The 16,465-nt window shown below is 55.7% G+C and overlaps 1 protein-coding gene across 2 annotated transcripts in view; it reads right to left on the bottom strand.

Moving 5' to 3' along the window:
* ADCY5 (adenylate cyclase 5) overlaps positions 1 to 16,465 on the bottom strand; it is a 156,003-nt gene that overhangs the window by 41,937 nt on the left and 97,601 nt on the right. For both annotated transcript variants that reach the window (XM_036851447.1, XM_036851448.1), the window contains exons 4-8: positions 8,563 to 8,674; positions 6,936 to 7,063; positions 4,764 to 4,922; positions 3,745 to 3,886; positions 1,654 to 1,794 (exon numbers count right to left, since the gene is read on the bottom strand). In XM_036851447.1, the coding sequence (XP_036707342.1) occupies positions 1,654 to 1,794; positions 3,745 to 3,886; positions 4,764 to 4,922; positions 6,936 to 7,063; positions 8,563 to 8,674 (682 nt within the window). The remainder of the gene's footprint in view (positions 1 to 1,653; positions 1,795 to 3,744; positions 3,887 to 4,763; positions 4,923 to 6,935; positions 7,064 to 8,562; positions 8,675 to 16,465) is intronic.

Genomic DNA, 16,465 nt, shown 5'->3' with positions numbered 1-16,465 from the left:
CACCTCTGTCCTGCCCCATCTTTTTATTCCCTGCTCTCTCTCATCTCCTGCTCCCCCCACCATCTCCCCCTTACCCCCTTTGTCCTCCCTCTCTGGTCTTCCTGCTCCCCTGTCCTTCTCTTTCCCCCACCTGGATGAGAGCCTCCCTCCTTGCATCCTGCTCTCAGTCTCCCCCCTTTCCTCTCACTCCCTCTCTCACCCCTTGGCCGTCCTGGTCATGTGGGTACAGAGTCCACAGGAGATGATGCAAGAACTGGGGTGAGAACAGGGGGGATCCAGCAACTGCTCTTGGCTTTGGGGAGGGGCCTGGAGGGAGCGGGAGTGGTGCCTGGAGCCCTGGGTGGCACTGACCAGGTCTGGGACGTCTAAGTTCAAAGCCCTGGGGCAAGGCTGACCTTTCCCACTCTTCGTCGCTTAGGACCTTGGTGTCCTGCGAGTTGTTTCTTTACCACCAAAAGTTAAAATGGTGATCTTGACTCAATTCACTTTTTTCTTCTGTACATTTTCCTTAAACCTTTGTCATCTGTGATTTGCTAGCTGGCAAGGAGGAGAATGACTGGCCCCTAGTCTGTCCCCTCCCTCAGACCCCTGGATCTGTCTGCCGACTCAGCTGGACTCCCATGGAGGCTCTCTCTAATCCCTGCTGCTGCAGCTTAAACCCAGTCTGATCCACAGACCCCAACGTGGGGATCCTAGTGTCAGCATGCCCCCCATTCCTCTACCTGGATCTGTGGGAACTCAGTGGACACACACGGCTTCCTCACCCATCCCTCCCTCAGAGTGGGCAACTCCTGCCTGGGTACCAGGCTGCCCTTGACCTGAGGAATGTGCTCAGGTGCAGAAGCCAAGCTCTCAGATAAAAAGAAAGAAAACACTGCTGCTGCAGACTGACTTCTTGTCATCCCTCATTCTCCTCTTCCCAGCCTCTGAAGTCTCCTTTCTAGCATTTCTGACAGAACCCAGGCAGGGCACCCTGAATTCGCCCGTCCCTGCTGTGTGCGGGGGTGGCTGAGGGTGTCTGTCCTCTGAGGCCGGCAGGGTCCCTTGAGATGGAGGCAGCACCCCTACCACGGCCTCTGCTCACTCAGCCTGCATGCTCCCACAGGAAGACTGGAATTAGCAGGGCGTTTCTCAGCACAGAGGGCAAAAAGACCATCACCTGGCACTTGCCAAAAAGCACTGAGATGGTTTCTGAGCGACCGGGCCAGAAGATGTGTTTCAACTGCCTGGGAAACGCAACAGATGCTGGAAGGTGTCTGACAAGCCTGTGCCCACCCAACTCCCCGGGGCTCCCCAGACAGTGCCAAGAGGCCCTGGAGGCTCTGTTTGGACCCTGAGTCCAACCAGATGGGTCTGCTTCCAGCCTACACCAGCAAGGTCTGCCAAGGGGGAGGGAAGAAGGGGCTTCACCGCTCTGCTCCAAAGCCACATCCGGCATGCCAAGAGATGGTGGGGCCCACGGAGAAAGCCCAGGGCCGGAAGTTAGGCGCTCTGTCTCCTGGTCCAAAGTCAGGGTGAGCCCCCTTCCAACGATTCCTTCTGTGGCTCTCCAGATTCCCTGGGTAACAGGAGGGGCCTGGCCCAGTCCTCACACCCACAGAAGGCCCTAGCCCTGGAGAATGCGGCCCACACACTGCCCTGCCAGCTACTCACCATCCGTTTCATCTCCTTGGACACCTGGTTGCCACCCAGGTGGTTGTAGAAGGGGCGCTCGGCCCCCCAGTGTGGTGGGTTGTGCCCGATCGAGTTGGTTCTCTGGCGATTCATCTTGGCAATCATGGCCTTCTCTTCTTTCTGGGAGAGCAACATAGATGCATCAGCCTGTGGGCAGGGCCCATCAGGTGAGCCCAAGTAGGGAGTTTCTCATTCCTCCCAGGTGCCTGGCCAGGTAGGGGTTAAGGCAGTTCCTCCCTCCCTTCTCTGCACAGCCTGGAGCCCTGAGGTCTGCCAAGATCCTAGAGCTCACCCAAGAAAGCACCCTAAATCCCTCCAAACTCCCCAACGCCAGCCTGGCTGGGAGCTGGGAGCCTCAGGTGGAAGCAGCAGAACAGGATGACGAGGTTTGTCTTGCTAGAAAGCCAAGGGGCGTGGGAACATCTGTCGCTGGCATAGAATTTTAGATGTGGGCAGAGCCTGGGTCTGAAAGTGCTTGGGGGGTGATGGACGGAGAGGAAACATGAGATTCCAATTTCCACCCCAAAACAGGCATGTTCTAGCAGAGCGGGTAGTAGGACAGGCCCTGCAGCTTCTGGAGGTTTGGTTCATTAGAACGTGAGATTCAAGGGCTGACGCGCATTGCATAAATACACCAACAGGGCCTCAGCCAGCTCTCCATGTGCCAACCACAACCTATCTGTCCATCCATCCAAACGAGCTCGAGGTGGAGGGTTGGAGAGGCCCTGGGGGGGACCTGGGTGGCCTTCCCTTCAACTCCCTCCCTGAGCCTGGGAAGGGAGCCTGTCATATCAGAGGCAGAGGGGAGGGGACACAGCCTGCTTCAGCAGACACTGCTCTGGGTCGGGGCTCGGGAGGGGGGTGTCCTTTTCTGTCTCCATTTCATCTTTTCTGAACCACTTGTCAAGCTAGAAGAATCAAGACCCAGAGAACCCAGGGCAGAGGGTAACCCTTCAGCCTGGGCGGGGCAGGAAGGTGAGGCTAGAGGCGCTATGGGCCCCGTAGAGAGGAGGAGTGTGGGAGGGGGCCTGGGAGGATTTCGGTTCATTTATACTCCAGCCAAACAACAAGCAAATGCTTTAAAATGAGTCAATTAAGCCACTAAGTGCTGTCCCCAGAGTACCTAAATCCTCCCATCCCTCTTTCCGGATGTCTGTGGAAGGGCCTGGTACCGCTCCCTCAGAGGCAGCCCGTAGCCAGGTCCTGTGTGCTGGGATATGCTTCTGTGGGGGGTTAGGTGTCCCTCTGATGTCCCTCTCAGGGTGGACACCTGCCTTGAAGAGCTCTGCCCACCTTGAAAAATCTACTTTTGCTGTCTCCAAGACTTTCTCTGAACTTTTCTCACAGCTTAATTTTGTCTTCAGTCTAACTCCTTAGGAAAGAAACAGGGAAGCTTTTCTCTATCAAAGGGCTCTGACCAATAGATAAATTCAATTGAAAGATTTATAAGTAAAAGGCATTTTAATCTAAGGAAAAATGTAAAATATAAAATGTTCTCCTCGTTTGCTTTAAAAATTAAGAACATGGAACGTGACACTATTAAAAATAGAACACTGAAGTCTGCTAATAATTCAGTTTTATATTTTGGCAAGTGTGGGCTGAGACAAAAGAAGGAAGAAGAATGACTGGAAAGTGCAAGAGGGGAAAAGACAGAGTTTCAAGAAACAGAGGTATATAAGTACAGGCAGAGAGAGAGCGAGATCCACCTAGTTTAGGCAACAGACAAGGGACGAGATGGAAATAAAGGACGTGGTATGCACAGAGTTCCCTGATGCTTCTTTTCCATCTCGTGGCCTTCTGCTGTATTGTTACTAACCGATCTGAGGTCTGTTGCTTTTTCTGCAACAGAAGCAAAATGAAAACCTCCCCTCTTTGCCACCAGCCTTTACAAAGCCTCTGTAGCTCTCATGTCCTTCCTGAGATGCAGGAACCACGACTGCATAAGAAATTCAGGACTTGCCTCAAGGAAAGAATAAGAAGAGGAAGAAGCAGCAGCAGGCTAAGAAACATTCCTCCCCAAAGAATGAAGCCCTCCCACTCCCCCCCCACCCCAGCCCTCGGTCCCCGGACCCGCTTCTGGGTGCAGCGCAGGATGAGGAAGGTCTCGATACTGTGCTCTTTGAGGTAGGCGTTGCGCTCGCCCCCACCGCCCGGCTCCACTTCGTAGTCGCCATTCAGGTAGTTGAGTGTGGCCTTGGTGATGTGGATGCGTCTACGGGTAGGGGGGGAAGCAGGGAGAGGGAGGGCAGCAGACATGAATTCAGAACCCCTGCTCCCATGCAGAACCAAACTGTAACCAACTCAGTCATCATTCAAATCCCAGTGCCCCATACTCTGGCTCAAATGCTAACCCCTACCTGGATCTCTCAATGGACTGTACCCCTCCAACCTCATCAAGATGGCACAGTGGGCCCCTCCCCAGCTCATGTTCACCAAGACCACACCGCATCACATCGGCATCACGTTATTATAGTAATGTAACACATCGGCCTGCCGGGAGAGCACGGCCTCCGTTCTCACAAACTTTGCACACCTGCTCAGAAGCCAGCAGTGGCTCCTGCTGACTGCAGGATTGCGTCCAAATTCCCCAGCCTGGCATGCATGTCCTTAACACAGGCACTGTTTCCCCCACTGGTTCCTAAAAGGCCATCTGCTCTACTTGCATTCCTTGGAAGTACTGTGTTTTCCTCTACCTGTGCCCATCCTCAGCCTGGCAGTTCCCCCGACCCTCACCTTCCTCACCTGTCCCCATCCTGCCCCGTCTGCCGGGCCAGCTCACCTTCCACCTCCTGGCCACCCCCGAAATTATCCAGGGTTCCTCCCTCCTCTAGAAGTCTACCCTGACCTCCGGCGTCTGACAACAGGCCGCCAGGTTCTGTGTAAATATTTTCTGGGTGAAGACTGGGTGAAGGTTGGGGCCACGCTCCCTACAAGTTGCCATGTGTGGCGTCAGTGCTTGGTTACTAGAGGAATTCCACTTAAATTCTGCCAACCCCAGGGCTGCGGCTACCCGGTCCTGCCCACCCTAGCCCTTTCCCCATGACAGCCACCTGGGTGGGCCGGGCGGGAAGCTGCCCTCACTCACTCACCCCGCCTTGCCTCCAGCCTCCATGTGGTTGGCCAGCGTGACGTCGTTAGACCAGACGTCGAACTGCCACTTCCTGAGGCCAAGGACGCCACAGTGCACTCGCCCGCTGTGGATTCCCACACGCATGTTCACGTTGACACCTGTCACCTCCCGGACCAGCCTGGGGATGGAGTAGGGGTAAGGCCGGGAGGGGGACAGGGCCAGGCGCAGAGAGGTCAGGGTGCATGAGAAGGTGCAGGGGTCAAAGAGTCATTTCTCTCCAGGCCAGCCCAAATCCAGAGTCTGAGACTGTGCATCCTGAAGGGCAGGGCTGGGCCCTGGTGCTCAGGGGCTGAGGGTTGTGAGAGGCGCTGTTTCCCAGCTTGCCCGCAAGGTGGCGCAGTGCCTCACACTACATCCCAGGCCCACTGCTTCTCCCCAGCGAGGGCACCTGAGCCAGCGCTACCCTCGGTCAATAATTAAGTTGTGTTCTGAAAATGCAAGCACACGTTAGTGCTGATTTGAGTCGACAGGAAAGTTATAGTCACTCCAAACCCCATTCATATAATTCTCGGATTTACCCACATTGCTGCTTCTTCGACATGAGCAGGATAATGGAGAAAAAGAGAACACAGGCCCTGCCCAGGAAAGAAGGGGAGCTGGGGCAGGTGCAGGGGGCCAGGGATGCTCCACGTGCTAGAAGACAGTGCCAACCCCATCACATGCACCACGCACGTATTCGGGGCGGGCCGCCTGTAGGAGGGGGAGTGGGATGGAAGCTCTACAGCTCTGGGTATGTGTCTGGGGCCCGGGGTCTGTGGAAGAGGGAGCCGGTGCTCTGTGGGGAGGTTCACAGTGTGCACTTCTTAGGGACCTGGACCCTCCTTGGCTCCCTGGGGATGGACCCACTCAGCCAGCCATGGCGCCGGCAGTCCGACTTGGCCTGGTGGGCGGGACCACCATGTGGACTCCAGCTCTCACCCCACCCCACCACCGAGAGGCTGACACCTACCACAGGGAATATTTATGTCATCCATCTATTTCTCTCGTCCTGGGATCAACTCTGCAAATACCTCTGCTGGAGCTGTGCCTTCCATCCACAGGGCCTCTGGCCACTTGCTTAGGTTGGTATCTCTCATTCTACCTTTTTGGCTTCACTCCAAGGCCACCTTCTTCATGAAGCCTTTCTGGGTCCTCCCAGTGAAATCAACTGCCCCCTCCTGGGCCCTCCCACCGCAGTTTGCCTCTCTTACCTGATGGTGTCCACCGGGCATGCCTGGTATCAGAGCAACGGGAGTCCTGGCCCCTCAACAGGCTCTGTGCTTCCGGGCAAGGGACCCCCTGTCTAGCCCAGGCACACAGGGGCACTCGGCAAACACTGCCGAAAGGAACTGAGCCAAACAGGATGGACCCGGCCACCTTCTGGGCCAGTTACTCTGACCTTGCCCACTGTGGCTTTTCGTTTGCCCCACCCAGTCTACTTCTAAAGCTCAGTTATGGAAACTGGACGCAATCTCTGGCCTACTCCCTTAGCTGACCTGGAAGCTTGGATTGTCCATGTTGCTTAATGACTGGGGCTCCTTCTGTGGTCAGCAGTGACCAAGAATCGGCCAAAGATCCTGGCTGCTATTGTTCCCAGGGAGGATGGATTTTCTTAAACGGGAACACCTGTGTTTGCATCCACCTGCCTAGCAGTATTACCCTTGGGAACCGTTTAGCCTCTGTGAGCCCAACCTTTCTCATCTGTGAAGAAATGGGACCGGTGACTTCTACCCCTGGCTGGGTGGTTGTGAGAAGACATGAGGCCTGGAGTGCAAGGCCCTGCCATGGCACAGGGCACAGCACAGCTGCCAGCCAGTCCTCCTTTCCTGGAGGAGTCGCTCCACACCTCCTGCTGCCCTGGAGTCTGCAAAGCCCTCCCTTCTTCCAGGACGTGTCCCTCTGTGCAGAGCTTCCCAGGCTGCTGTGGGCACAGGAGCCCGGGAGAAGGCTCAGAGCCTGGAGGTGTGAATCAACCCTCCGGTGTGGCCAGGGTCTTTGGGAGGTGGCTTTGCCCCACTATTTCCCTGCTTCCATCAGTTCAACATGAGTCGGTTACTCGGGCTATGGGACAGTCCCCCTGCAGATGGGCGGTCCCCCTGGAGATGGACAGTGTCCCCACAGGCGGGCAGTCACCCTGGAGACGGGCACTTACGAGATGGCCTCAATCATGTCCATGCCCATCTCCACGCAGCAGTGGGCATGGTCAGCCCTGGCTTCAGGCAGCCCTGAGACGCAGTAATAACAATCTCCCAGGATCTTAATACGTAAACAGTGATTCTCCTGGAAAGCAAATTAATTTTAAAAATTAAAAATAGTAGGAAAGAGAAGTGGGAGAGAAAGAAACAGGAAGCAAACAGATTCACCCCATGCCTGGAATAACTTGCCTTTTAGGGCAGCGAGCACAGACCCAGTGCCGGCATGAGGTGTGGCCCCAGCCTGGGGACAGGCTTATCGGGAGCCGTGGGGGACGGAGGACAGGCTGAGCCGCCCTAGAGAAGCATTCCAGCCACCCCAGGCTCAGGAACTCACTTTTATGGCCACAGCTGAGGCCCAAGAAGAATACAGCTGGTCCAATGTGGCAGCGAACGGGGCAGACTCACTGGTGTGAGAGGCCCCGAGCTGAGAGTGAGGGGCCCACCCCACTCCCAGGCCTGGGACACGCTCCGACTCTTGGCCTAGGGTTCTACTAACAGTTTTATGACTCTCCTTTTATGAAAAGACTGAAGCAGAAGTGAGATTTAACCAAAGCTCACCTGACCCCCTGCCTGAGATTTTTACCCAAGACAGTTCTGCTAAGCCAGCAAGCACGTGCGTGCTAAGACAGCCACAGAGCGGAAGCACCCGCCCGCTGCAGGGTCACCCCGCAGGCCGCAACCGATGCATAATTGGGATTGAGATGGACTGTCATTAATCACCAATTCTGAGCTGTCCAAGTCTGCTTCCCAAAGGTTATTTCGTGAAGCTGGTACGCTGGGACCCCAGTATCTGTGTGCCCTGGACTCTCCTTTAAGGCCCTTCCAAAACCCAAGGGCCGAGCATGTCCCCATTCACCTCGCCCACATTCGGTAATAAAATCAGCGAGGTGTGAGGCCCACCATCAATGCCCTCGGAGGCCCTTGGCACCGTCTCTCATCCATGATCTGCCTGGTGTCCTGTGACGGCCCAGGGGACGTGTCCACCTGTCGGTGGACATTGCAGTAAGTGGGCCCTGACATAGGACTCTCCAAAGGCACAGAGCATCGCTCAGAGCCACAAAGGCTGGGAAAGGACGGCAGAGTATAAACAGGGACTAACGAACGTGTGTCCTTCACCACTCCATGCCTGGGGGGGGGTCACTTCCAATCTGTCCCAACGTGGAAGAGTCCTCTTTCCATAAGTCTCTTGGGTGACACACAGCTGTCTGCAGGCCAGTTGAGATTCAGACTCATTTATTTTTTTTTTTTTATCACTCTGGCCACCCTCATCAGCAAAGTGGCTCTGTGGCACCGAATTTGCTCCTCCAAACACAAATTCCACAAATTCAGGGGTCAGGGCAGCATTTCCTGCGGGCCTCACCACCCCTTTCCACTTGTGACCGGTGACACTGTGAGCATCTCTGAGTGTGCGGCGGGGCTGACGTGAGGCGTGAGGACTCGCAGCCACAGCCTGTACGGCCCCGCCTCCCCCGTTCCCGATGGCGGACTCCGCAGCACCCTACCCCGGGCAGCCCAGATCAGGCCACCCTTCCGGCCCCGGCTGGGGCACACGGGGTCCCCAGGGCAGTGGGCAAGGTGACTCACTGCAGCCAGCTTGTCGAAGCGGGCGAAGAGCTCGTTGAGGGTCATGACAAGCTCCTGGGCAGTGCACTGGGACGCCAGGCTGGTGAAGCCCTCGATGTCAGCAAACAGGATGCTAGAGAGACAGGGGGGAAGACCCCCGTGAGGAAGGAAGGTCAGGGGGACACAGCTGGGGCCACCCTCCGCCTTAGGAGGGTTGCCAGCCAGCAAGAGTCCTGGGAGCTCCAAACGGCTGCTGGGGAGGAGAGGGAGAGCTGACACTGGTGGTCTCTCCCAGCTGGTAGGGAAATGCTGGGCCAGCCCTCCCTTCTGTATCTCCCTGCACCCTCGCTCCCACCCAGGAGGAAAGGAGGGCCGAGGCGCATGAGGCCTGGGGGCGTACGCCTGCCTGAGGCCATGCAAACAGCGCCTGCTCCCCTCACCCTCAGCCACCTCTCAGGCCTGCCCCCCGTTTGACTCCTGAGCAGTCCCCTCAAGGTAGCTGGGTCCAGGAGAAGGGTCTTTGGTTCATCTTGTCTGGAAAGTGTTTCAGGCCCTAATGGCGGCCGTACAGAGGTCTCACTTCCCAAACCCATACACAAGGGAATCCAACCCCAGGCCCTCCATACCGAGGGAGTCCTCTAGAAGAGACAGAATAAAGAGGCCCAGGGAGGAGGGAGAGGAAGACACAGCCAGTAAGCGTCTCTGGAAGCCCCCGAACTTGTCCTGCCAGCTCCTTCGGCCTCATCCCCGGGGCCCTCAGGTGCACCCGCTGGTCCCTGCATTGCACGCCGTGATCTTTCATCTGTTCCCGAGATTGAACGTGTCTTCCTTTTCTTTCAAAACAGACTACCAGAGGTGAGGCCCCAGGGCCAGAATGAGTAAGGGCCCCAAGAGTTTTTTCTTAAAATGGACACAGAAATGTAGTAACTCTTGCGGGCTGAGATGCTCCTGGTGGCTGGGCACGGGGGCTGGGGTTTCCGACCTGCCACCTCACTGAGCCCTCCAGGCAGCCCTGAAGGAGGGCCCGGTGTCCCCATCCCAAGACGAGGAGCCTCGGGGAAGAGCCACGGACGGTAGCTTGGGGGCTCTTCCCACGGCCTCTGCTCTCTCCTCTGATCCACGCGGCTCCAGACTGACAGTCTCGCTTCAAATTAGAGTGTAGAACTAAACATGCCTTGTCATTTCTTTTGGAAAATGTGTGTTCATGCATTAAGCATATCTTTTCATTCTGCTCTCTGACATCTGGGGTCTTCCTGACCTGGGGAGCCTGCCTGTCCCAGGCCAGCCAGCTCCTAGAGATGGTCAACCACGCACCTTGGAGTCCAGAGCCTCCCACCCCAGTCAGGTTCCCACACTCCGGCCCACCACTCCCCTGCCCTAATCACCCCAGGAACAAGTGCCAGGTAACTCGGACAGTCCTGTGCCTCAGAGCCCACCGACATCATCCAAACTAGCCAATCCCAAGCCTGCTTACCCTGCCTCATCCATTCCTTCCTGCAGAAGCCACAGTAGAGGCTCTTGCCCACGTTTCCCCTCACGCTGCCTCCTCACTGACCACTGTGCTTCCCCGTGTGCCCCCCAGCCCATGGCGTAACGCATCCTCTCCTCTTGGGACCTGTGAGTGACAAACTATCTTTTCAATGGTAGCCGTCTCCCGATCTGTTGGCCTCACCAAACCTGGATAATAATAACACCTACATTTTAAAATAGTTGGACATTGTTCTAAGCACTTTACATGTATGAACTCATTTAAGCCTCACAACCACCCTTTGAGGTTGGAATCCTTTTCGAGGTAAGAAAACTGAGGCACAGAGAGATCGAGTCACCTGCCCAAGGCCACACAGGCTTGTGTGGGTCCACAGTCCAGAAGTTAAGCCAATAAATACTATGCTGTCTGTTGGCCCCATAGTCATCTTAAATGAGTAAAAGCACAGCTCACTGGTCTGGCATTGTATACAGGGCAGAGGGAGGTGGAGGGACAGGTGTGGGCTGCCCTAGGCAGGCAAGTACAGGACTCCGTCATGAGGGGACACGCTCTGCACCAGCTTGCACGAGGGGAAGTGGGAGCGCATCTCGGGGCTTGGGCTAGGCAAGTACAAGAAAAGTACAAGAGGGCAGCCCCCAGGCCCCGAGCCCAGTGCTGTTTCCCGGCTTCGAGGCTCCTCCGGCCACCCTGATCCCAGTCCGGACCAGCAGACAAGTGCAGGAGGAAAGCCAAAGAGGGTGGGAGAAATGGGGGAGCTGGCAAGAGAGGAGACAAATGAGGGGGATGAAAGAAAAGGTGAGGAGGAGGAGGAGCAGAGAGGAGAGACTGTCAGCTCACAGGACTCAGAAATCAGACAAGCTGCTCCAGAGTGGCAGCCACGGGGCAGGGGCTCAGCAGATGAAAGGGAGCCGGAGACCCCATCAGGCTTTGATGCCTGGTGTCTGGCAGACAGGCTCAGCACGCCGCCTGGGGGAGTCTGTGGACATCCACACTGGTGAGAGGGAAGCGCGTGAAGGGAAGCGGCCGTGCTCCAGACGCTGACCCCTGCTCCCCAAGCAAGTTCAGACCCCTAGCCCAGCCCACCAGCCACCTCCCTGGCTCTCAGTCTCTCAGGAGCCCCACCCCACCCCGGGAAGAAGGGAAAGGTCTCTCCTGGTCTATGTGAAAGCACCATGACATAGTCGTTCCGGAAATTCTTCTTTAACTCTTAGATAATCAAAGCCAAGGGGAGTTGGGGTCAAGATCAGCTGCTCCAGAGTCAAGAACACCTTTAATAAGTGTCAGTATTTCGAATGCAAAGCCGGCAGGCACCAGGCCCAGCAGCTGTTCCACACTGGGTCCCAGGCTGCAGAGCAGAAGCCTGGCTTTGGGGGCTGATGAGACCCGCCCCCCATGGTGGGAAGGAAAAAAAATCCCCAAACCCGGCAGAGGCAGGAACACTACTGGGCAGGGTGACCCACAGCACCAAGCCAAGGAGAAGAGGGAAGGAGGAAAAGAATGGGCCGCCCCTAGAAGCACTAGGCAGACGTGTGTGGACCAGGGCTCGGGAGCCTCGCTTCACTGAGCCCTGAGCCCCGCAGCTGCCTGAGCTCACCTAGCCACTCAGCCAGGACGGCCTCTGCCTGCCACGTGTGGACATGCGCAGGCCTGCAACCCTTCTTCTCCACAGGGACCTGGCTGGGCCTAGGAGAGCACTTTCTCCACTGCAGCTTTCATCTGCTAGACCTGTGGTTCTCAGAGCTGGTGTCCATCAGAATCCCCCTGGAGCTTTCATATGGAGAAGTCCCGGAGCCCCATCCCCAGAGAGTCTGACTTCATCGGCCTGGGGTGGGGCTCTGCTATTGATTGGTTTTGTTCTGTTTTGTTTTATTGTAATCTTCCCTGGTGATTCTAATACGCAGCCAGGGTTGAGAACCAGTGTACTAGTTTCAATGTCACCTTCTCAAGGCTTCCTCCACCCTATTTAAATCTACAACCCCTCCCATATGTCTAAGTCCCTTCCCGACTGTATTTTTCTCCATTGCACTTTTCACCATTTAATGTGTTATTTATTATTGTTGTTGTTATTTATTATCATGCTCCTGTCTGCCTCTGCCCACTAGAATGTAAAGTCTTTGAAGGAGGGATTTTTTGTTGTTGTTTTGTTTTTGGCTGCGTTGCATCTTCGTTGCTGAGCATGGGCTTTCTCTAGTTGTGGCGAGCAGGGGCTACTCTTCGTTGTGGCACGTAGGCTTCTCATTGCGGCGGCTTCTCGTTGCAGAGCACGGGTTCTAGGCGTGCGGGCTTCAGTAGTTGTGGCACACAGGCTCAGCAGTTGTGGATCGCGGGCTCTAGAGCACAGGCTCAGTAGTTGTGGTGCACAGGCTTAGTTGCTCCGCGGCATGTGGGATCTTCCCGGACCAGGGCTCGAACCCGTGTCCCCTGCATTGGCAGGCAGATTCTTAACCACTGTGCCACCAGGGAAGTCCTGAAGGAGGGATTTGGTCTATTTCATTCAATGCCACGTCCCGGCCCCTAGTACAATGTCTGGCACACAGAGGAACTGCTCAATAAAATTTGCAGTGGAATGACTGAATGAATGAGGACAGGGCACATCTACCTTGCCCTCTGCTCTGCCCATCCCCCTCCACACACACACACACACACACACACACACACACACACACACACACACACACACACCCCCAGCACAATACCCAGCACATAGTAGGTGCCTGTGTTAGTTTCCTAGGGCTGCTACAGCAAAGTACCACAAGCTGGGCGGCTTAAGACAACAGAAATTTATTCTGTCCCAGTCCTGGAGGCTGGAAGTCTGAAGTCAAGGTGTTGGCAGAGCCACGCTCCTCTGCGACTCTGGGTAGAACCCTTCCTTTCTTCTTCCTGCCTCTGGTGGTGGCTGTCAATACTGGTGCTCCTCACCCTGCAGCTGTGTCACTCCAATCTGTCTCTGTCCTCATAAGGCGTTGTCCATGCGTATCCGTGTCTTTGCATGGCATTTTCCTCTTCCTATAAGGACACCACTTATATTGGATTAGGGGCCCACCCTCTCCAGCATGACCTCATCTTAACTTGATTTCATCCACAAAGACCCTATTTCCAAATAAGGTCACATTCACAGATACGAGGGGTTAGTACTTCAACGTATCTTTTAGAAGGGCACAGTTCAACCCACACAGTGTCTAATATATATTTGTTGAATGGAAGAGAGTAGTCATAGTGTAAAGCAAGGAAGAGGCAGGACCAGTAACTCTAGTAGCTCTTCCTTCTACCCCCCTGGGCCTCTTGAGGTCCCAAGCATGTCATCTGAGACACGAGTGTGGGGAGCCCCGGGCCAGGCACCCAGCAGATACCCAGCAGTGTTCATGGAACAAACGGGGGAATAGTGATGGTGGCCAGGCATCTTCCCGCTCTGCGCCAGAGGACGTCGGAAACAACATCCGTGTGGACGGGACCTCCAGGTGCCTTAGAAAGCCTGACCCTCCGGGACTTCCCTGGTGGTACAGTGGTTAAGAATCTGCCTGCCAAAGAAGGGGACACGGGTTCGAGCCCTGGTCTGGGAAGATCCCACTTGCTGCGGAGCAACTAAGCCCATGGGCCACAACTACTGAGCCTGCGCTCTAGAGACCGTTGAGCTACAACTACTGAGCCTGCGCTCTAGAGCCTGCGAGCCACAACTACTGAAGCCCGCATGCCTAGAGCCCGTGCTCCGCAGCAAGAGAGGCCACCGCGATGAGAAGCCCGTGCACTGCAACGAAGAGTAGCCCCCACTCGCCGCAACTAGAGAAAGCCCGTGCGCAGCAACGAAGACCCAGTGCAGCCAAGAAATGAATGAATTAATTAAAATTAAAAAACAAAAACAAAAAGAAAGCCTGACCCTCCCTCCAATCTGCTGGGACCCATTCTTCCGTAAAAGTTCTTTCAACAGCTGCTGAGGAATCAGGGAGGGGCAGGTTGCTGGTTCCCTTCCCTCAGGTGGTGTGACAGCGGCCAGCAGCCAGGGGGGAGGTGGTTCCAAGCAAGGCTTCTAGCTGGTGCGGAGCTGGGACAGGTCCCACGTCTGAGCCCCGCAGCCCCTGCTCCACGCTGACGGAGACTCTGCCACCTCCACATTCCCCCGCCTCCTGTCACAGGCAAAGTCACACGCCTCTGCCGCCTCGGGGGAGGATTCTGCTTCGTGTCTGTCACTTCTGGAGGCTCCTCTGTTTTACGAGGTTTACCCAACGGCAGGCTGTCTGTTCTGCTGGCCAAGATTGCCTGATCTGCTCCTGGGTAATTCCGAAGGCCATTTTACAACAGCGCGGGGCCCAGACACGTGGCAAGGTACTAATTCATCGATTAGCTCCCACTTGAGAGCTTGTCTTGGCAACGTGATCAGGCCCTCGCGGTGGGTCTGCGGAGGCTGGGTAGGCCCACTCCGGCTGTGCGCTCCTCCCTAATTGCCTGCCATCCATCACTCATGGTCGCCTGCATTCTGTTCCAGAGGCAGGAGCGGGCAGGCTCTTCATCCCAGTTCCCACAACAGGCCCTTCAGCTCTGTCACAGCTTCAGCTCAGCCTCACCATGTGCAGTTTTGGTCAAGTGCATTTCCTCACTGTTGATCCCTCTCACGGCCAACAGGCTCTAGGACTTACGGAACTGCCGGCATCTGATCCCGTTGCTGTGCAGAAGCCACGACCCACAGCATCTCTGAACAGCCAGGAGCTAGGGGTCTGGGCGGGAAGCAGCATGAGAACCCACCCGTCTGAACTCCTGCATTCCCTGCCTGGCACGGAGAGGGAACTTGAGAAATGCCAAGAAGCAAGCCATCTGTCCAGGTGGGCCCAGGAAGAGCAGGGGCCTGGGGAAACAGAGATCATGGGGTGGGGGCCGGGACGGGAGCATGGCAAGGTCTCAGCCCAACTCCTGGGACTGTGGGCCCAGAGGGAGCGGAAGGTTCTGGGGAAGCAGGGCAGGAAGTGCCCTGGAGGCCCCCAGTGTGTAGCTTGGGGAGGCCCAACCACAAGCCAGGGGTCTCTTCTGGACCAAGAGGGCTGCCCCCTCAGCATCGCTCCATTTGCTCCAAGCCCTACCACCCAGAGAGCCACCCAGGTCCATGGCCCCTTGTAAGATAAAGGAGGGTCAACGGGCCACTCCCATGCCCTAGGTGAGCAACACAGTCAGGTGTGGTCTCATTAACACCCGGCTGAGAATGGGCTCCAGATGACGGGGCATTTTCCGAGGGGCGCGGTGGAAAACGATTAGCGGGGCATCTGAACTGGGAGCAGCCAGAGGACCATCCGAGGACACAGGCTGGGAGAGGCAAAGGGGGAAAGCCAGGGAGAGGGTGCTGAACACACTGGGTGTCTGTCGGCACGCATCCACCTACAGGGAGAATCTGCCCTGGGACAGCCGTGCCCTCTCCACTCCCACCGAGACGGGACACCCTCCTTCAGGACGCAGAGGGTTCTGCGACAAGCCTGACCACCAGGACCGGGTCCAGGGGGTCTGGGATCAAGGTATGTCCTGGGATCCCCACTGCCGGCCTCAGGGCCTCCTGCAGACCCCATTCCAACGCCCCAGAGCCTCGCTCTTATTTCTGCCCACCGAATCCTACTCCCCCCACCCAGGCAATGAAGCCTCCACAGCACCTACAAGGCTTTCTGTTTCCAGAGTCTGGGGAGAACTGGGGAAATGCTTCCTAAAGGAGAAACACTGAAGGGAGGGGAACTGCCCCAGAACCAAGCCGTAGTCGGGATTTCTCAGTGGTGAGAAGATGGGTGCTTTTTATTTTCTTCCCATGCTGCTCGTATTTTCCAATTTTTCTATAAAGAACCTACATCCTTTGTAAAATAAAAATGTTAATTTTTAAAAGATGGAAAATAAATCGCATTCTTCTCTTAGGCCCTGATTCTAACCCTTCCATCTTCACAATGTCTTCTTTGACTCACCCTGCCCAGAATCAGCCTTCTTGTGTCTGAATTCTTATTAGAATCAGAATCACAAAGCACAATTGATTCCAGTTGTTTCAAAGACAGCCTGACATGTTTAACTGGTCAGTGACCCTGTGCCCCAACTTCTCTCTCTTCTAGTTTCCCCCAGGGCCCCCCATTTTGAGTCCAGACCGGTGCTGGCTCCATTCCCCACTGATCCCCATTCTGTGTCCCAGGACAAACTCAGGTCTGTTGTCAAGACCCGATCCCAGGCAAGGATGTGAAGAAACTGGAACCTTTGTGCACTGCTGGTGCAGAGGTAAAACTGTGAACCACTATGGAAAACACTATGGGGCTCTTCAAAAAGTTAGAAATAGAATTACCATATGATATAGCAATTTCACTTCTAGGCATATACCCAAAAGTTTGAAAGCAGGGACTCAAGGAGATATTTGTACACCCATGTTCATAGCAGCACTGTTCACAACAGCCAAGAGATGGAAGAAGCCCAAGTGTCCATCTATGGATG

This window comes from Balaenoptera musculus, chromosome 4 (assembly GCF_009873245.2).
Source record: "Balaenoptera musculus isolate JJ_BM4_2016_0621 chromosome 4, mBalMus1.pri.v3, whole genome shotgun sequence".
Taxonomy (NCBI): Eukaryota; Metazoa; Chordata; class Mammalia; order Artiodactyla; family Balaenopteridae; genus Balaenoptera; species Balaenoptera musculus.
This window is presented reverse-complemented; position numbering and strand designations above follow the sequence as displayed.